Raw genomic sequence first — 22,782 nt, 5'->3', positions numbered from 1 at the left:
TTTATTTTTAAAAGCTCTTCTTTGCTGACGGTAAATCAACAGCACAGAAATAATGCATGTTCCTGAGTGTTCAGTGTCATTCCTATCCTGGAATACAGGAATGCTGTTAAATTGGTATCTGTCTAGAATAATGGTCTATAATACTGTCATGTATCTGCTTATTCACCATTCTAACTGTTGTGAAGACAATCATTCAACACTAAACTAATTTAAAAAGTAACCCTGTTTTCTTTTACTACATGTCGAGTTTATTGTCTTTTACTACTTTAAAGGAAAAGACAACTCGGTCATGAATCAGCTTCTATCAAAAATACACAGCTTAATTTTTAACATAAGTGGCACATTTAAAAACATTTCAACATGCAAACATCTGGTTTTCATCACCAATATGGTGTCCAATGTGGGCGGCCACCTTTCAGTTTTAGCCCATTGGAAACATCACTTTTTTCTGACCAAACAGCGTTGTGACATCATGAGACTCCAGTATTGCAGAACACCAAGATCTGTTATGTGTCGTGAAAAGTCTTGTATGTTTGAACTGCTGCTAATTGTGGGTTAGATCCAGATTTGTTTGAAAGGAATATTTAGTCAAAACGTCCCAGTTTGTGGTGTTGGGTTGGAACAACAAAACTGCAAGCTCCACACAAAAGAGTACACAGCAGAGTCACACTAATGGTATTTCCCTAAAGCAAGAACATACCTTTACATTTACAGCTCCTTTAAAAATAAGATGCTTATCATTTTAAAGTCATATTGCTTTATTTTCTTCACATTAATTATAGGTGAAGTAGTTTAAATTAATCAATAACATTAAACACATTAATATCTATATTACTTGTAGTGCAATTGAGACATCATGAAATACAGCAATTAGACATTTAATAACCACCTGAACTTAATATTCAAGTCTTTGAGGATAGTTTGGTTGGTCGTCTTCAGTTTATCTACTAGCAATATTAGCTGGCAAAGATGGCATTTTTTCAACCAAAACCATGTAGGTAAATAGACTGGATCAATGCTAAACAACACACAAGACAGCAAACTCAGGCAGCCTAAGGTTTGTTCACTAGAAATAGCAAAGTTACGTTCAGTTAGGCTTTCAGATCTGGGACCTGTTTTGATACTAGCCTCTTGGCATAGAGATTTGAAACCACTGCCACAAAAACACTAAGGAGAGATTCACAGAAGAGTTTGAAAACAGAAGTGGCAGAAACACCATCAAGACAATGCTAAGGTTTAATTATACTTTTCAGCCGTATATGTGCACTATATGCTTCCAGCCAAACTGGTCATTAAGCCAGTGTGGTTGAGAATTTGCGTAAAAAAACAAAACAAAGAATGTGTTTTTATTCAGCATCTACTTTTGTTTTTTGCTCTCACCCTGTACTCCTTGCAGACCCAGACAGATCTTTAGAGAGATATTTACTCCTTTTAAAAACGGGTCTAGAAAACGGAGAGCTCCAACTGGAGCCATAAACTCAATCTGACATTAACTTTTGCCCAGAGAAGGAACCTGGTAATTTAACATCATGGCAGATCCAATGCAGCATTTGCAACTTTGAAGGTAAAAGAGCACACAAAATGAAACCCCGGTATATTTCACTACTTCCTTTAGTGACTGCTGCTGTGAGAGTTAATGCCTTTAAAAGAGCCATGAATGCACACAAACTCCATTCTGGAAGCCCAACGTTCTTTCTTTTGTAAACTGAACTGAGACGCTGCTGAGCTCCACATATTAGAAATATGTCATGGAAAAATAATAACTAAAAAATAAATAATTATAATGAGAACAAATAATATTATAATCTCCTGTTAGAAAAGCAGCTAAAAACAAACTTAAAATAATAAACAAACAAATAAATAAAGCCAAATATCAGTTTGATTATGGAATCTGTGGACGGTTTATTCAGTAATTTTATATCGTACCCCAAGGTCTCACTGCCTCTGCGCTTGGCAGTGCTGCAACTCTTTGACGCATGTAAGCCCATCGACTGAGCTTCAAAGTGCTGTTCTGAGAACAATGAGCTCTATAAAGACAGACATTAGTGTACTTTGTTCCCCCCATTTATCCCCTGCCCACAGAGGCACATGCCGCTCTCGGCTTTCATTAGGGCCAACTACCTTCTATTTCAGCACAAATTAACCGCTTCCCCCGAGGTACCACAGGCCTCTTGGCATTTGTGTCTTTGCTATAAGAATCTTTTGTTTTTTGTCTTCCTCTGATGTTGTTTGTTGGGTTGGAAAAAGAGTGCTGCCACATGGGAAAATTATTAACAAATTGTCCGGTTTAGACCTTTCTTTTTACAGCTGCTAAGCTGTTAAGATCGCACCTTTCAGCAGGAAGCCCAGTGAAACCTGACATTCCCACACTTGATTGCTCTTCAATGTGCTGAGTGCGCTCCTGCTGACCCAGGCTATTGGTTCATTTGGCATCAGGAGAAGCCAGTCTGCATCGCAGTTCCACTGTGAACGGCTCCAGCATCTTAAAGGGGCTTCGCTTACATAATCTTAATGCAGGCTAAATCCAGTTTTGGCAAATGCACACAAAGATGTGGAACAAGATCGACAAACCTTGTGCACTGCCTGACTGCTACTGTTACAAGGGAAAGGGTCTCTTCAGGAGTTGCATGTAACTCTAATATGAAAATCTCTTTAACGATGTATTTAAATGCTTGTCATATTTGTCATATAAAAATAAGCACCAAATAGGGGCATATGCAAATTAGGACAGGGTAAATAATATGCCTTGGGTAAATATATACCTAGAATTATTTAATACAAAACTAGATATTAATAAGTTATGGTATAGAATTTATCTTGATATTACTGTTTTGGAGACTTTACAGTCTGCATTGGTCTATCTTGTTTTATTTGTTTATGTATGAATACATGTAAAACCACTGTAAAACTATGGTATACCCTAGAACAATTATATACAAAGTCCAAAGGAAATGAGCAGGGAATTCCTGTGTAGTTTTCGTTTTTGCTGGTGTTGTTCCATTGCACTGATTAAAATTTTGACAGCAGCTCGCCAGTTCAACCATCTTCCCACCATCTCAAAGTCCCCTCCACCCCCACAGGCTTTAGACAAACTGCTCAGGCACTCAGCACCGTACATAAACCTAGCGCAGGAACCCGCCTCACAAGAGTTGTCACATTTTCCCCCTCTACAGCACGCCCCCGAGCTCTCGGTTCACTGGTGGGACAGTCTATAACGAGCCGCAGGTAACAACCGAGGGAAGAAGCATCTGTTTCCACTGCCAAATTATTTAAGGCTGCTAGTGGTTAGTTGAGTGGTTAAACGTGTTGACCAAGACCTTGAGTATAAGGTTTTATCTTACTGTTCTTGGGTTCCTGTTATGGTTTGTTTATCCTAAAGCCCCACTGGCACTATTGCAAGCAATTGTCAGTGATCAAGTGTTGGCACCCCATCTCTGCAAATAATAAAACCCAAAACCCAAACCTTTGTATCCTAATGTTGATTTTTAATTTCATGATATGTTTTAATGTTTTCTACAGGAACTGGGGACATCTACCTGTAATATTAGATCTGTTGATCAGATTTATGATTAAATAATTGTGAAATAAGACAAATAAGTGCAATCTATCAGCCCAAGTCTAACAGTATCTAAAAACATGTTGTTTCTATTCAGATTTTTTTGTCTTAGACAGCTTTGCAAGATGCAAGTCAGATAAAGTCTTGTTTTTGAGTCTATTGCCCATTACGTTTGCTACAATACAAATGGTATAAGATCTGTTGAAATAATGTCAATATATATCACAATGAGACTTGCTAAACACTTTACAACAAGAACAAAAATGCTGCATTCACTATACATACTCTTCCATTATGCTTCCATTAAATTAGTTTTAAATTACTTCTGTTTTTGTGCCCTATGATGAGTTATCAGTAATCGGTTTGTCTTTTTTTGAATCTAAAACTTTCTCCCCCTTATCATCTCACACTCCTTGTTGTTTTCCTGTGTCTGTCCCAATGTATATCCTTTCCATCTCTCTCTTGTGTTATTTGGATCCACATACAAAGTTCAGTTAGACTTTACTGTTACTGCCTGGATTTTAAAATATAAACAGAGACTGAAAACAAAAGCAAAATACATGAATGCCTTGTCACATATGAAGCAAGAAGGCTCTATGGAAAAGACAAACAAACAAACAAACAAACAAACAAGAAAAGACAATGCATTTTAGGACAGCACACAATAATGCTGATGTCAGGCGATGTGAAAACAAATTTCTTAAGCTTTGCAAATCTGTCTCAGATCCTCGTGTACATGTGTTAATGCTCAGGATTGATTTGTCTCGGTGAACTATAGCTTGTGGAGATGGGATTGTAGCATGTCAAAGAGTGACAAGGCGTGTGCTGTTATCGTGTACCCTTCTTGTGACTGAAAGGGTTTGGTCTGTCAGCAATGACTTAATCAAACTGAGATTCTGAAAACTCTCCCTGGGGGCAGGGGAGTTGGGGGCAATCATTGGAGACATGGCAGTAGGAGTGTTACTGGTGTGTGTCTAGAAGTAAAAGTGTGGGGGGGGATTTCAATAAGCAACGGCTAGTGATGCTTGTTGTCATCAGGCCATCTGCATTCCATTAGAGAAAATCAAAGAGTGAAGGAAAAATAAAAAACAGTCTTAGGCAGAGAGGGCCAAGAAGGATGCAGACCCCAGCTGGTAGTCCGATCCAGGCCCCCTGGCTGCTGCCCTGATTGAGCAGCAGCTGAGAGACGCAGGGCGAGTAGACAGACGCATGTCAGCCCCTCCTGTCTGCCCGGATCATCTCTCGGAGGAAACAGGAAGCTGCGTGGGGGGGCCCGGCAGGGCAGGGACAGCACTGCCTAAGGACTCAGCCCCGGCCCAGCCACAGAGGCCTGCCAGCCAGTCCTGACAGCTGGGCCCCAGTCAGGTGACCTCACCTCTCTGCCCAAGCAGATCTGTTTTTAAAGCTGTACTCTCCACAGCCGATCCATTATTGCCTTGTTTTACTATGAATCGTTATGTTCTTGTCTTTCCAAAATCCTTAGGTTATTAGTTTTACATGATATTCCAAATGCCCCACATGATATTGTACATCAATATTCTCTTTATAAGCTCAGGTCATTTTCATGCAAAACACAGCATCTTTAATGCTATTAAATTTCCGGTCCGCCTGTTAGCTACACTGCAGAGCAGTAAGTATGAACCCAGACATGGCCAATGTCTTTCCAGGTTAAATAGAGCTTTTATTAATTGACTGCCCAACTTAATCTTAGCCAGCTAATTTAATGAAGGTCTTATTTAGGGCCTGGAGAGCAGGCTTGCACAGCAGTTACAAATATCCTTTGGAGATTTCGGAGGGCATAATTACGCTATATAGTTTTGAGTATATAATCTTAGTTTTTTCCCTTTAGGGAGCACATTAAAGATATTACGAGGTCTAAAGCTGTTTAGAGAGAGATTAATCTTATTTCTTTTTCTAGTACATTCCGAGATATATACGAATACTGTTCACAATGTATTTAATAGGGTCGAAACTTACACTTATCTATTAAAAGTACTGCAGCATTATGGCCATCTGATTCACTTTTACCCAAGAGTTATTCTATGGGTCAGGAATTAGACCAAGATCAAGAACAGTTTTCAGCTGTTGTCTCCTCAAACCACTGCATTGCATCATTGTGTGGCAGTTCTAACCCTACCCATCAAATTCCCTCAATACTGAAAGAGCCACTGTTGTCCAAAATATCACAATACTTTCCTACTTGCATGGTTTTCAAAATGATTGGAGACAATGATAGCTGGTAAGTAACACAGTTAGGCCTGTCCAATTACTTTTGGTAATATAGCTTATACTATACAAAAGATGCAAGTTACTTTCTGCAAAGTAAAAACTGTTAATACAAATATACCCAAGACACACCAATATTCTCACTCACCACTAAATAAGCTATGTTAACTACACCCGTTAGATCATTTTAATTTATATTTGGCATTTAAGGATGATTGCGTATTCATATATTCTTTACACGGTGTGTCTGGCACAGCAGACTCCCCCCTCTCTGAACTGCCACGTGCTAATTGTCTTTTGTTTTAATTCCAACAACGTTCTTTCTTTCTTCCTCCACTAACTGCTTGCAAGCGTGCATGTTATAGTTTCATTAAAGTATAATCATGTTGATCCAAGAAGTTCTTTGAAATTCAAAAGGGGATATTTTTCTTTTTTTTTTTATAAATTGAAAAAATAAAAATCCCATCACAGACGTGGTGCTTTGTAGATCCCTGGGAAAAAGAGACGCACCATGCCCATCAGCCTGTAGCATGCTGATGTGACTCTCCAGTGAAGTGAACTAAAGCTCAGCAACACTCTGCCTAGAAGTAATAGCGTCAAACTTTTAATGACTTGTGCAATTATTCCCGGTAACTTGCTTAATGACAGTAAAGGAAATCATTAGAAATGGAAATCTTACCCATTACTCATCAAAGGAGCAGAGTATACTGTAAGTAGGAGGTGGGGGAGGGGATAGAAATCAATCTGTATGTGCAATTTTCCCTGATAAGAATCTGCTGTTACTGACAGACTGTGGAAATATTGTGGGACGAAGGCGAGGAGATGATGAGGACCATCTTTTGCCATTGGCCATCGGGAAATGGGAACTTTCTTTATGCAAACAATGGCCACTGGATTAAACCCAACAATGGATTAAAAGATTACCCTCAGGACAGAAATTCCCTAAAGGGATTTAACATCAATCACACTTAGGGGTTTTATTTCAACATTTACTCCTGCTGCTGAAGTCTGTAATGGAGTTTCTTTATATATATATACACACACACATATTGTATAAGGCTTATGAATAACAGATTCACCTCACCATCATTAACGTATGTAATTGCAGGTTTATACTGCTGTATGAAATCAGGGATTTTTTCTGAAAAAGGGATGTCTTTTTAAGGGATTTCTGTTGTTGGGTGCCATTTTTACATTAATCGCTACACAGGTCTGCAATTAGACTGTCATGCTGCTCAGTGAGGCGTACTGATCCCAGTTCTTGTTGGTGATACAACCCTTCCACATTCTCCACACTTACACAAAAACCCACAATGTTTGTTGACTTACATACTGTTTCAGGATATACATTTTATTATATTTTTACATTTTTTTTTTTTTCGTATTCTGAAAAGTGCACAGCAGGTTACGATGCCACCTTACCAGGATTCTTGCTTTCCTGTCAAATTTAGATTTTTAAATAATTTATGGGAAATGTTCTCAGCTACAATCGCCACTGATAGTGGTGTAATACCAGTCTCATAAAATTAAAAGAACTGTGGGTGTAGGGTACGCAACCAGTAAAAAACATGCAGCAGACAAAATTAAGTTTATCCAAGTTATGTGCACAAACAAGAGGTGCATAAAAATAACACTATTTATCTGTTGCTTCTGCCTACACTGGTGTACATGTTACAGTAGAACATTGTTCTTCTGAAACACTCTTCGCAGCAGACAGAATGAGCATGGGTCAAAGAGGCTTGCGTTTTTCACCTCTTCTGATAATAAAAACAATTGTCGGACAGCCTTCACAAATTGGGCATGTCATCTATCCTCCCCCACTCCCCTTACACTTGAAGCTAATCAATTCGTTTTGATAGATACTGTATTTACGGACCTCCCCTCATACTCCGCTCTCCCGTATAAATCCTGAAAGGTCAACAGCCTCTTCAAAGCAATTCCAGTAATGATGCAAGAAGGATGATGTACCCATGCAGCATGCCGTAATGCCATAGTATTTAATTAGCCCACTTAAAGCATTCTTTCTTGTAATGTCATGAATATAAATTGCCTGCAAGCGCAGCCACATAGATAAAGATTCTAATTGTCGCTGCAAAGGGACTCGCAGGCTAATTATTATTCCCCTGGGCGCCGAACGCACCCCAGAGAGATCTCTATATGAAGTTCACGATACAGCAGAGAGCAGACACTACATTACATTTCCAGCTTCACCACAGCTCCACATGGAAAGGGTACGAAGCACAAAAAAACTTGACGTTCTGCCAGCTGGGACAACTGTGTGGTGTAGAGATTTTATTTAATTTTTTTGGTTAACTGCACACAAACATAATAAAAGGCAATAGCGATTTGTAACCGAGTGTTCCCATTGCCACTCTGGGAATGGGAAAGAAATGACTTTGACATTTAAAATCTGATTGAAAAGCAAAAAACACAACACCCATCACACTCAAGCATGGTTTCCAGGCTATAGGGAAGGCCAGCCGAGGGATGTGTGAAGCTAGTGCCTATTCTTCATATAGCAGTGCAGAAAGCGACTGTTAATTTCTTTATGTACCATAAAATATAGTCCAATATGGATATAGATTAATATAAAGCGATTTATGTCACCCAAAATGACCGCATATTTTACTTTAAGTTGCGTATCTGCTTCAAAAGCATACAATCCTATGTGACCAGAGCTGTGTGTGAATGAGACCTGTATGTACTGAACTACTCCAGATTCATCTCAGGGGTTAATCTTCTGACATTTAAAAAAATATATTTTCTGGCAAACAGCAAGCTGCCTCTTTTGTGTTGATGTCAGAGGAAGGTGCAGATTTGCACAAACAGGTTGCTGTCTTATTCCTGGCACGCGGCTGCCCTTCCCTCCTTCCTGATTTTGGATCCCTCCCAAAACCTGGTGTTATGCTGATAATTAGTCCATCATGTAGATTTTGCTTCTCAGTTGAGTGAATTGCTACCCACACAGTAACTGTTAGAAAGAAGGAAGGGGGGTGTAGGGGAGGTGGGGGGGGTTGGAGGGTGGCATTAGTGTTAATGTCATCGCTTTCACAGAAGTGAATAAAACTTCAATTATCTTTCTATGTGCAGGAAAACAGAGCGGTTTTAACCCGCGGTGAAGTGTTAATGATATTTTGAGAAGGTGTGACTTTCTGTTGCAGTGGGGAGGGACAGGTCCCTAGGGATATAAGGTTGTATACTGTACTGCATTTCTTTATACCTTTCTCTACCATTTGCATCATTTTTCTTCAAATAAGTTTTTTTTTTTTAAATCTCAACTATTACCATATTGTATTTCAAAAATTCTGTAAACATGCATTATTAGGCAATGTGTTTGGTTTTTATTTGCTACTTTGCTTATCTCAAAATTAGGGAATCTGGGTTAATCTGACAAGTGAAAAAAAAAAAAAAAAAAAAAAAAAAAAAAAAAAAAAAGAATAAACCCATAAAAATCAAAAGCCTCAATATGCACTAGTCTAGGGTTTGTTTTGCTATGTTTTTTTCTCCCTCAAATTTATATTTAGTGCAAGTCGACCGCAGTGGAATCTGGAGCTGTCTCGGCGGTGGCAGATACAGAGAGAGGGGCACTGTGTCCTGCTGGCCCACCCTTTTAATGAGAGGGTGCTCGTCAGCGGTTGTTATAGATAATTATTACCAACGAGACGGAGCCACGGAGATTCCTGTCCCCAAAAAGCAGAGGACAACCAACTCAGATAAAACGTCTCTCTGCTGCACATACATGGACTAGCCCAGTTCTACACAACTGTGTTCTCAATGCTGTATACAGGAAACGCATCAACCTTTTGGGATTTAAGAGAATGAAAGCAACTAAACACGAGCTGTACATATAATTGGATTATTTTGATTAAATATTTTTATTTTATTTTGCGGTGGTCTTCTATCTCCCCCCCTTCCAAAAAAATTAAATAAAACCGATAACTATCTCTCGGATAGGACTAAGAAATGTTGACACAGCAGCGATGGCCTTTCTAGCTGATTGAGGGCAATCTCCTTGGAACTGTACACTGATGGATTGAATTCATTTTTATGTTTGCATTGTTACAGCATCACTTCAAATATGAAATATCTCAATTACCATAGCAACATGGCACACATTCAAAGGTTTGAAATGGGAGGCTGTGTTTTTTCTTTCCCTCAGCTCACAAGAAGAACAAAATTAAAATACTAAATTATCAAAAAGGGCTACAGCCTCTCCCCCCTATCTAGGCCCACATTTGTGCGTTGAATTTTTGAGATTTCAAGCAATGCCATGTGATTTGTTTGTGTGTTCATTTTAACAATACAAATCCAGTGAAGAATAGTGTTTAGAGTGTCCTCTGAAGGAAGAACTCTTACAATATAATGGGAAGATATGAAAGGCCCAAGGATATCTATCACAGAAGACATAATGTTCTTTTCTATGCACTGTTTAAGTTCTGTTGGCACAACACCTGAGCCAGTATCACTGTTTGAAGCCGCCGGCAAAGGCAGTAAAGGAAAGGAACGGAATAGCATATCTTCATTATTCAAATAAATTTGACTACCGAAATATCTATATATTAAAAATCCAATATATGTTGCTTGGCTCTGGCCTCCATCAGTAAGCAAATTTTCAGATATGGGGTACATTGTTGATTCTGAAGTTCCAAAACACACACCCTGGTGTTCAGAGGAACGGGGCGCAGGGAGGAGGTGGGAGACGTCAACCCAGTTTCTGACACTGGCAGCCATGACACCCACCTGCCTGTTCCGCTCATCCATGATCCTTGTGATTTGTATCTTCTTCCGCCCCATTTTCTTTGCCCTTGCGTCGTTCTGACACTCCAGTATAATAGAAAAAAAACACCCAAGCTTGTCTTCCTTCACTCTTCTAGCACATTGTACACACTCTCTCTGCCTTCCCAGTTCGCCACACCAAAATCTGTGGAGAAAAGAGGGGGGGGGGACGTTAGCACAGTGCTGCCAATTCAAAAAAAGCTCCCAAGCTCTTTAATTCTCCATTCCCCTCCACGTATAGAAAGGATACCAGTTTTGAAGTACATGATGCTTTTTTATCTTCCCACCTGCCGCACAGCAGCAGCTGCTACAAATGCAAAGGAGGAACCTTAGACTTAAAGGAGATGGCAGTTCAGTTTGAGACTTTGCTTTGTGTGTTGTCTGCTTGCAGGTTTGTTTATCTGCCGTCTTTTTTGAAAAACAAACGTCTCCCACAACCGCAACAGCCAAGAAAAAAATAAAAATACGAGTTATTTCTAATTCTTCCCCTCTGTGTTGAAGTCTGAATCTAGAACAGAAAAGGTCCCTTGTCTCCTTTCCCTTATTTAATGTTTTAAGTTCAGTTCTGCAAAAACCACACTACAGCTGAAAGCGCTGCGGCGGAGTTCAGTTACACTTCAAGCTACATTCATGGCTGCAGTTAAAACACCAACATGGAACAGATCCTGACTTAAAAACTTAAAGGGAGATGCAAAATTATAGCACTCGCACCCAAACGCCATTCATGTAACATAGGACAAGAACATAGCTCTGTGGGAACTCCTAATAAAAAGACACACACAAATTCTAGGGGTTATTCTCACTTCTCGGGACAAAAGACTGGCAGATATACAGGTGACTTGTAATGGAAGTATTTTATAAACGTTAAAAACAATAATCAATTAAAGGATGAGGGCTATGAGATGGTATCTGTTCTGTGTTTATTTGTTTGTGTGTGTTTGTGTGCGGTTTCGGAGAGAGCGCTGCCCGAGTCTGAGCTCCGAGCTGCTGCCTGGCTGTCTCTGCAGGCCAGGCCCGTCATCCCAGGCCCTGCCTACCACTGCTCGCCATTCAGCCCTCTCCGTGGCTAATGCATAGTGACAGGGTGAGCCAATTAGTCACAGAGTAAAGTAAGTATACCCCGCGCTCCCACTCTTGTTCCTGCCACTGTGTGCGCACGCGTTTGTATGTGTGTGTGCATTGAGCATGGATGGAGGTCCCGCACAGAGGGAAGCCTGAAGGAATGTCCTCAGAGCAAAGGAGAGAGAGGTCACTGCTTTGCTGCAGACATCTTCCACTCCTCAATGCTCTCCAAGACAGCAACCAAGTCCATCACACTGCACTTACTCTCCATGCCTACAAAACTGCACTCCGGATAATCTAGACCTACCAACGCAACATAAGAATTTCCTTTATGATGATCCTCCACCCGCAAAGCTATGGGGAGTGGATCTGAAGCCACACTACACACTCCCCACCGTCCCCTCCCCACACTTTTAGAGAGGACGCTGGTGCTGTAATTCACAAGGGACAGACATGTACCCTTAGTTGAGAGATGGATATAAATATAAATGGAGAAAAAGAATAAGAAAAAATGCAACTATAACTGCTCATCCACAGCGGAATCATGAGGAAAAAAACAAAACATTACACCAAGGCATAAAGCAAACACTACACAGTGTAAGGTTTTGCAAGCTTGGCATTTAAAACCTAAAGTACTTTCCCCTCCCCTTCGTTCATAAAGAAAGGCTTTCAATGCAAATTTCACCGTTGCAAAGTAGCCAGCCTCAAGCCCAAATTTAGCCGCAAAAACCCAGGTGCTTCCCCAAACCCCTAGCCTGACATAGCATCATCTTGGGGAGTTGATACAGCTTATCCAGGGGATAGGGGGGTGGGGATAGTTCACCGAATACAGAAGCACTGACCTGTGGGACAGCTGGTTGCAATTTTGCCACCAGTGGAAGATTGCTAACCACATGAGAGGAAGTGATGGTAGTGACTCTGTATCATGGAAGAGTCAACATAGTGAGAAGTACAACAGCACACCTAATATAGAAATACTACACCGACAGGCATACTTCCTAGGCCATTAACGTATGGACTGCAGTGAAAAGCCTTAAAACACTGTGCGACATACTGAGCAGGAATCCCCAATGCTACGGACACACAGGCTGGGACAGATCTATTGTACTGACCTATTTAAAGGTAGGTTGAAATTCTGGTGTCATGTATCTCAGAGTCTCAACGCTTTCTGTCTCTCGCAGTCATCTCACCACCAAATCCAGTAGGTTTATCTATTCAGTGTGAGTGAAATCAGCTTGTAGCCAGCCTACACAAGTCTGTCAGCTATTGGAAATTCTTAGCAATAGCAACTGGTGAAATGGCAGAATTTCTTGAAGGCCACATCAGAACTAAGCTGTGAAAATTCTAGGGGGTTTTCTTTGCTTTTCTATTTTTTTTTTTCCCTTCACATTTAAATTGCCCAAAAATTTCTCTTGGTCTCTTGTCTCTTACATTCTCTTAATACTGAGAACTACACATTCCAATGACATTTTCTCTTTCAACGTAGTACAGACATGAACTACACAAAATAAAAACAAACTCATAGCAGACATTCTTACTACATTATTTCTACTTGTTTGTTTTTGTTTGTTTTTCACTGCTCCTCAATAAAAAAATAAGGAAAAACACTAACCAAAAAGGCTTTCTGGTAGTGGTACAAGGTAATACGACTGCACAGTTATTATATTGTACATCCCCATCATCTAAAATACTTTAAATTATAATTTATTCAAGTGTCACAAACATAACAAAACATGGCTTCAGACAATATAAATATACAGCATGGGAAGCATATGGAAACTGGCCTGCATGCAACTTTTTTTTCTTCTTCTAACTACAAAACTGAATTGGTTAGTGGCATATGGCTGGCATGCACCCAAACTCAGTTTATGTCTCTCCAGCTGATTGAATCAGTCTTTAACCCTAGAACTGTCAGGGTTCATTATTTTTAATGTATTGTTATGTGCTACCCAGCAAAATCAGCAAGAACTCTGGTGCTCATAGAGGGCAAGAGGATTGCAAACGCATTTGTTTGCCTTTCCCTTGAAATCACTATCGCTATACATCTTCCGATTGCAAACGTTGATACAGTTAGAAAACTGACATTGTGAAATGGAAGGCAGGCTTTCATAGTCTTGCAAAGATCCAGTATCTTCCACTGTATTTTGGCAACAAACAAAACAGCATGTGTTGTTGAGGTCAGATTAAGCTGCAGGCACTATTAGCTGTGTTATGTAGATCTGAACACAAAACATCCACCTGTAGTTGGCTTATCATTGAGAACACCAACAATCATTACAGACAAGAGAGACATTATTTTTGTTTGTTTCTTTACTGTTTATTCAGTTGTCGAACCCTGCTATGAAGCAATTGTAAATTAATTACTTTCAGACAATCCACTGGTTCTGGTTGAAAGGCCCACAAAGTAGACCCTGTGTCTCGGGGTCACCCCGCTTTACTTGCCAAGCTCAGTTCATATGAACACTGCAGCAGCAGTACACTGGGTCCTACTTGACACATACTATTTTAGAACAATTCCGGTGCTGTATATAAAACATTGTTTTTCATCAGATTAATATGCAAAGACACGTGCACTCTTAGAGAATGAAGATGCTCTGAAGGTGGGATGGCTAATGATGGTGCTTGATCATTCATAAGAGCTTGCACATCAGTACTGAAGAGTGCAGTACTGCAAAACCGTAGCTCCAAATTAAAGAAAACTCATCTATCAAGTAAATACCATAATAGAATACAGTTTTTAAAATGTAAATAATATATACACAACTCTAGAAATAATTAAGAGACCACTCCAAGTTCAGAAATCAATGTTAAGTGGTCTCTTAATTCTTTCCAGAGCTGAATATATATAAAAGTGAATTTAAAAACAAATATTTAGTTTTCGGTGTTGGTAGTAATAGTAATAGCAGTAGTGTTAGTATCAGCAGGACAATGCACTTCTAGTAAGATAATACCAGTATTCTTGCAATGATATAATTTTTCTCTGAAAGGTGTGTAATTCAGTCTATTTGGCACTTGAGAGTGTGCCTTTTCAGTCTCCACTTGAACATTAAAGTAAGCAAAACACACTGAAGTTTGTCTCCATTAGTAGTAATACACTCTCACAAGGTTTAAATTGTTTAATACAGGCTTAGTGTCAGCGGCGGTTGTGACAAAATGGAATTAAATTATGCGAGAGAAGGAGATGACAAAAGGACTCTTGACAAGGCTGCGTGCGGCAATTCATTTATCAAAAGTCACAATGTTTTCATTCATTTCAAAGATTCAATACGTCTGCTGCAGATTGTGTATACAGCCTTGGGAAGAAAAGAAAAAAAGACATGGCCTAATCAGCATCTCTTTAACCACTTGAAGTAGCTCTTCCCCTCGTTTAAAACCTGTAAGGCTCTTGAGTTCTTAGGCAAGGTCACAAAGCAGGGTTACTGGGGGCTTATATAATTAAAGACATTAACCAGGTAGAAATTCTCTCTCATGACCTTCCCACAGGAAATAAAGAAAGAGAGGAATCTTTCAGTTAGGAAAATTCAATCCTGCAACCACATTAACTCTCCCTTGATGTTTTGTCAGCAAAAATCGAGAAATATTGACACGAACACCTTGGGATACATTATTGGAGCTTTGGAAATACACAAAACAAAAAAACATAAAATTGAACTTACAAAATAAATGATTACTTTGTGAAAACTTAGCTTAAATTAAGTGATGTCCGAACTAGAGATCATCAGTGTGATTGAAGTAATCTCACTACAATATGAAATACCCATGCAGAACAGCACAATGGACTTGTTGACTATTGTGTATAGATGACCAGCTTCAATTTTCTGAAAATGTATTCTTCTATGTCTTTGCTTTTTTCATTATTTTAATTGCATTTGTAGCATATTGAAGTCTTCACTATAATTATACATAAATACATACACCATCTCTATTTTTCTTACTGATACTTTTTTCATTTCATTTATGTCTTTCATGTCAAATTTAGTAACTAATTATACTGACATTTCAAGTATAATTAAGTACAATGTGGCATTTACGACTTCATTTGAAAGCTGATTTTGTAGCTGTTTTCTTTTTTTTTCTTTTTTTTTTTTAATCTTTCAGGCTTAAGAGAACTATTGACAAAATGTAGATCAAACCTTTCCCATGCTTTGAGCTTTTAAGAAATGCTGAAAGAAACTAACGCAAGGGACCCAGATCGAGGTGACACTTTTTCAATCACATCTCATGCTGGGAAATGACTGACTGGTCCCCGTAATACCATTCACATCTGTCACCTACTTGTATTACAATTTAACAGCAATTTAAAGGCAAAGTAAAAAACACATTTTGTTATGTTTAGCTTCTACTTCATACAATTAAAACACAGATCTACCCCAAACTAAGGGGAGTGTAAACAAGCAATTATGGGATGCACCTTTGGAATCAAACAAGGCTTCTTAATGGGAATTTGGGCGACCAAAATCTTGAACAACCACTGTGCTGTCAGACTAATCCAGGATACACAGTGTGGGATCAGAGGGATAGTCATTGTCAGGCTGGGCTCCAGTGTTTCAACCTGGGGGAGCAGCAGAGAGGAAAACACAAGTGCGGGTTTCACCTGAAGCAGGACTGTAAGCTTTCTCTTAATCTGTGCGGGTCACTGGAGTACACCAAGCGCTGCCGAGAGCCTCCAGTTTATCCTGATACAAGCTGGATTAATGTAGCACGTGTAGTCGAGGATGCAGAGCCCTGTGCTTGGGCAGCCTGTCTGGATGTAAGCTCACCAAAAGGGAGGGCAATTTGAAGAGGCCTGGAAACCCCTCTGCCAGCAACAGCAGCCGCCGAAGGCCTCAGCATGGAGCAAAGCCTATCGCCTGGGCAGAGGTATCCATCTCTCGAAAGACACCAGCTTTAGCATATTTCACAGCCCTGGAAACTTCATCTAATGAGGGGAGGGCGGTGAGGGCAGGGGGGCTATAGTAGAGAATCTTATCAAAGCCATTCTGCCCCAGCGTTTATCAAGTTTCAGTCCCCATCCAAAAGGAGCAAATACTGCCAGTCTGTTCTGTCCATTTCACTCTGCGTTGAGGGGGAAAGAATAAACAAGCACAGAGTTTATGAGTTCAGTGCTGCATTTGGTTTTTTGTCCTCTCTCTCTCTCTCGCTCTCTCTGTCTCTCTCTCTCTCGCTCTGTGGTTATTTGGAAGACGGATGCAGTGGGCGGCTCCACAAACCACATTCTGCCCAAAAAACCTAAAAAAAAGAAAGGGTATATTCCAAGAACAGAGGCCAGAAGCCATCGCGGTAGATAAAGTTTGTGCTTCTCATAACGAAGGGGGGGTGAGGGTGGAGGAGAATTATTGATGTAATTGTTTCAGACAATGATGGTTATGGTAATTATAATAATAAGAGGACTAACAATACAACTCACAAATAACTTGTCTTTATATCACCCATCGTTGCTATAAATGGCCTATGACAGCTGTGTGAGGTACTGCAATTTAAAACAGGGCAGCACAGGAACTGCTGTGAAGTCTCTAACCTCTCAATTTGAAATCATACAAGGGATTCCAAGTCCTTGTATATTGTATTGTAGCAGCTGTGCTTGCCTGTGTCCTGCATAAGTTAAAAAAAAAAAAAAAAAACTCACTACAGTACCCACCAAAAATGTGGGATTATTGTATAAAAAGGACTAAAACATCTATCTATTATTAGGAATTCATCAGAAAGTTAGATTGCAAATTGTTTCTCTTTCTCAATATGTGCTAGAGGCCCAGGTCTAGCTCACAGACCCTACGTCTTTAACAGTAATAGCCCAACTTTCAATAAAAGGTGCTTACCAAACATTTGTACTGGGGCAATCAATGCAGATGTAACATGTCACAATAGGAGAAGCTACATCTACTTGACATAAAAATCAATGGGACTACATGCCCTGTCAGACTGGTACAGGACAGAAGAAACAAAACATAGGCTTTTTCCAAGACCTCTACTGACACAGCTGCAGACGCACAGATTTGAAGTTTAGTAAACAACTCATCCATCCTAGTGAGTAGTAGTAAATATTCCAGCTGACTGAACCGAGTGAGGGCAGGCGGGGCCTATACTATGTTGTACGCAAATCCACAGATAGATCTGGAATTCCCTTGTTTAAACTCAAATGGTGGCAATGTGTATTTCTACTGACTACATAATATAAACACAATAAATGGTTGTTGAAAAATACTTGATATGTGCCACTGATAAATAAGTATAGTTCAATAATAAAATAGAAAAATGTCTGTGACTTAAGCAGCTCCTGATCAACTTAATAACAAATTCATATAAGCTTTAAAAATAAAAAACTGATGAAAATCAGACTCTTTAATTCATATTAATAACAACAACAAAAACTACAACTGTACTGTAGGAAAGGGACAATATTTTCCTGAAATGTCTTTATTAATTGCATTATAGTGGAGATAGATATGCTTCAAATACTAACTGGAAGAACTTCTAGCAATTGCTAGAAAACTAAAATAATGAGGCCACAGAAGAGTGTGTCATCTTGACAGTTCAAGTTCCAGTCCTTTGAACATTTGAATTGAGCCACCTAAGTTCTCCAGTCCAAGCAGGGGAAATGCAGTAAGAACTTCAATGCACTGGTCCAGCTCCAAGGCCAGAACATTAAGTTTCTGTCAGCACAGGCCAGGGCTCCAGGGATGTACAGATGTGAATCTGCTCTGTCTGAAAACAGGCATCATGATGCATGTCAAGAGTCACCCTTTCTCATCCAGTCACGTGTGATTTGTTGCCGAGAGTGTGGGAAGGTTTGTGATGAGGTCAGTCATTCCAGACTCTATAAATTACACACACTCCCACCTTAATTGCAAGAAAACACTCCACATCCTCTGCACCATGAGGAAAATAAGAACTGAGCCCCACACATGTTCACAACCTAAACCTACAGCCAGAGGAAACTGAATTTTTCATTTTTTATTTTTTTTTACTGCCACTAAGTACCTTCAGCCACAAACTACATAGATCTCCAGTAGCAAGCCCACAGTCGAAATGTCAGTTTCAAAACAAACCATAAACAATGTGATTGTCCTCCTTATTTGACTGTTCTTTGGGCTCATGTCTGAATCACCCGTAAATATCAGCATTTATTATTTTTACTGTATTTCAATAGATAAGATCAAATAAACAATACATCAAACACTGAAGGAAGAATCCATGTGCACTGTTCTCAGGGATATCTTTGTAGTTCATCAACTTTTAAAAATGTATATATACATGTATATATATTTGAGTATGTATTTATGTATTAATATAGATTAATACCGGTAATTACTGGTAATGATATAGATATAAAGAGAAAGATCAAACTTTAAACATTATAATCCAAGAGCTCAGTTGAGAAAAGTTCCTAAAGACTACAGCCTTCCCCTTCTCTCTCTCTCTCATCTCTTAAAGCCTGAAGGACATGTGCCAGAATCCTGAGTATATCCATGACAGCACAACTTCCTGTGCTAGGTGGACCAGTGCTCTACATCCTACCACAGGCCGTGGGCAGCCCATACTCCCCACTTCCTGCTCCTCTACGTCCTGTTATTCAGGCCCCCAGTAATGACCACTGCACCGAGCAAGACAGTGAGAGAGAGAGAGAGAGAGAGAGAGAGAGAGAGACAGAGAGAGAGGGCCTGCCAGCAGCCCATGGGACGCGCTTCCCCTCAGCTCCTTCCCTTGTTATTTTCCTGGCTGTAACATAAAGACTAAACAACAACCAAACACAGTGTTCTCTGTTCTTTTTGTGTTTATTATGCTCCTTGGAAGATGAATGGTTCAGCCAACACTGACCAATTTGGAGACTCCCAGTGTACCTGCTAAGGGAGAGTAAACTTCCATCATCACGTCCACACTGGGCTTGTTTCCTGGGCAGATTGGAGTCTGTTAGCTGTCATCTCACTGTGGGTCTAGTTAACGCCAGGAGAGCAAATTAGTTTGTATTGGCTCTGCTGGGATTTTCTAAAAGTTCTAACTGAGCCAAGGGATAAACCATGAATAACGGCCATAAATCTGTTAATAAAAATGAAAAGCAAAACAGGCAACCATAAAATACCACCATTCAATTCAAATGCATTCAATTACCCAGTTTCTAATGGTTTGCAGTGAAAAATACAATGGGACATCAAGGAAAGGAACAGTAAGGAAAAACACCACGTGCTAAATGTTTTTTTGGTTTGCTTTCTTGTTTGTTTTCCTGTTTGGTAGCGTAGTCTTTATGCCTATTGGGATCTCTTCATTTTCATTTCCATGATGTCCTAGAAAATGTACTACAAGTTATGCAGTCCAAACAAAAAACAAAAAACTTGAAAACAAACTGCAGAAAGCTCTACGCTAAGAACCATTTTAGAAACTGGAGAGAAACATTGGCTGAGATGATATATAGGATATCATAAAAGGGAATAAAACATGCTTAATGGATTAGTTTATATATTTTTTTCCAAGTATTCCAAGTATTTTCCCCCATGAGAAATCCTAAGCCAGTATGATCTTGATAAGCCCATAGTGGGTTCTGAAGCTATCTTGGTGAAGATCAGGCATCAGTTCACCGTCAGTGTACCCAACCAAACTAAACAAGATCTCTAAGGTCTATCAGCTCTCCACAATTTGGCATTTGTTTGTATAATGCAGCACAGCAGAAAACCATCACCAGCTCCCACCTTCTGATTTGCCACTGAGCCTCAGGAGAGTGGAGCAATGCCAGAATTTCTAACCAGAGCACTGCCTTTGTGAGCCCACGCTTATCGCGAGCTCCAGCAGCGCGAGAGAAGTTTTGTGTCTCAGCGGCGTCAAAAGTGTTAATGTCTCCTGATGTTAATCTGACACTTGGTTGATCCTTGAGGAGCGACTTTCTCCCTCTCTTTCTCACTCTCCCTTCCTTCACTTTGGTTTCCCAGGCAACTAATGAGATATAATTAATAAGGTCTACCGAAGGGTGTGTGTGTGAGAGAGAATGTGTGGGGAGGAGAGAAAGGAGGAGGGGGGTTGAGAAAGAGAGAGAGAGAGAGAGAGAGAGAGCTTTTTTTAATATAAAGAACGATCCAAAAATACACACATATATCGTGGAGAATTATCTCAAATTGATTGACGAGAGCATCACTTCAGTTCTTTATCAATCACTGATCACAGTGATGTCAGTTGCATAGAAATTATCCTTTAAATGCATCATAGCAAAGTCAACATGAGAAAAAATAAAAATAAAAGTAGGTTCGTGTCTCATATAAAATTGTGGAAAGATTTTGCCAATGTTACATTTCCACAGTCATAACGTGCATTTTTAATTTCCACAAAATAAGCCTTTGGGTACATTGATATGCATCTGTTTCTTTCTTAGTGATCGGTTGTGTGTAAGGTCTCTTATGCTCTAAATCTGGCGACATGCCATTATTACATAGAGCCGAAATTAAATTACTTCACTCTTCTATTTCTGTGAGATCTCCATTGAACAGATCAGAGATTGCAGAACACAGACAGTAGGCCTATCTGTGGTCCATCAGAGCAATGCAACAGACCCGTAGCTCTCATTATGACTGTTCAAGTGTTTCACGGTCTCTTCACTATAGGGGTGGGCAGCTACTTTTATGAAGCAATTAAGCCTTCCAAATAGTTTTCAGATTCACCTCCAGGAGCAAACTGTAATGAATCAGATGGGGTTTTCCACTTAAAATGCACTGGACATTGACATGAGAAGCCACCATCTAGTTCTGTTGAGCTCTGCACCTTTATGTGCAGACAGGAGCCGTGAGACAGAGGATCGGTGAGAACCGCCATAAACAGAACAGGTAAAAAGCAGCCCATGTTATTAGTCAGTATATACGTATGGTGAGTGCAGAAGGAAAAATCATTATTTACCATAACACTATTTGCAATAAAACAAGCAAGGATCAATCTTTTTTTTAATTTTTTTTAGTGAGGCGATATCCATAAAGCGGTACCAGCCAATGCATGGGATACTTCAGGGATTAGGACTGGCATGATTTAAAACCCCAAAGTAAATTTGACTGCAAAGAAATGTCAAAAGCCTAGCTGAGCACAGGGAGGTGTCCTGATTTGACTTGCTGAGCATTGCAGGTGTTCTATTTAAACTGGGCTTGATGGCATTAGAGTGTGGAGTGAAGGGGTATAAGGCTACAAGAATACCTCTGCCCCAGCATCTTTAAACACAGAGATAAACATGCGTACAATGAGCCCAAATTGTTATCTTTAACAGTCGTTCGGAAGGAGGTTGAACCAGGTTGGAAATGCATTCTCAAAGGCAAAACAATAAAGAATACATACATGAACTGCTTTGATTAGCATTAGTATTCAATTAATTGGCTGATTTGTCAAAATAAGGAATTGATCGTGATGATTTTTTGAACTTGGTTTAAACAAATACACACATACAAAAAACTACCCTAGATATTTAAAATGTATGTTATGTATGTATGTATGTATTTATTTATTTATTTATTTACCTACTTACTTTTATTTCCATTTAGAAACTATTCTAACATACTTTAGAATCAGGTACCACAATATTTGTAACTAAAAAAGTGGAAGGTTAATTAATTATGTATAATCTATTTATTCTAAAATACTGTTAAATTGCATTGCATGCTTTGTATTTTATATTTTGTATTTAACTTCTGCATTTCTGTTATGTTTGAACTGTACTTGCATTATGCATTATTTGAATTTTGTACTGTATTATTGCATTTTTGTATTGCTCATGTAATCCTGGATAAGGACGTCTGCCAAGAAATAAATAATGAATGAATAACTCCACTACATGCTTTGATTTATTCCTTGGGGACACTAAAATCGGGACAAATACAAAAGATTTCCTTTTTTCAAGGGGCGTGGAGAAGAATGCTTTGTTTTGCATAGATGTGTGAAGATCAGAGTAATTTGATTAGACAAATTCCTATGCAAAATTGACCAGAACTTTGGAAACGGCAGCCTGCAGTGTCAGATAGTATAGTTGGCCAACAGTAACTCCATTTATGTGGAAAAAACACATTGTTGGAAGGTAAGACTATTTCATTTCATTTTATTTTTTTGTTTTGTTTTGTTTTTTGTTTTGACACAAGCCGATCGAGATCCGCCCTCCGATATGTGCACTACGTTTCATTGCACGTAGTGGGATGAGGTTTTTGCAA

At 39.4% G+C, this 22,782-nt stretch overlaps 1 protein-coding gene across 19 annotated transcripts in view; it reads right to left on the bottom strand.

Moving 5' to 3' along the window:
- Window positions 1-22,782, bottom strand: part of mef2aa (myocyte enhancer factor 2aa) — a 141,478-nt gene that overhangs the window by 63,515 nt on the left and 55,181 nt on the right. For 18 of the 19 annotated variants that reach the window (XM_066701961.1, XM_066701964.1, XM_066701967.1 and 15 more), the window contains one exon: window positions 10,523-10,703. In XM_066701961.1, the coding sequence (XP_066558058.1) occupies window positions 10,523-10,576 (54 nt within the window). In that variant the 5' untranslated portion in view covers window positions 10,577-10,703. Of the gene's footprint in view, window positions 1-10,522; window positions 10,704-22,782 lie in introns of those variants that run through there. The other variant, XM_066701975.1, reaches the window with a different exon arrangement.

This window comes from Amia ocellicauda, chromosome 4, assembly GCF_036373705.1.
Source record: "Amia ocellicauda isolate fAmiCal2 chromosome 4, fAmiCal2.hap1, whole genome shotgun sequence".
Lineage (NCBI taxonomy): Eukaryota > Metazoa > Chordata > Actinopteri > Amiiformes > Amiidae > Amia > Amia ocellicauda.
Note: the sequence above shows the minus strand (reverse complement) of the source record. Positions and strands in the feature narration are given on the sequence as shown.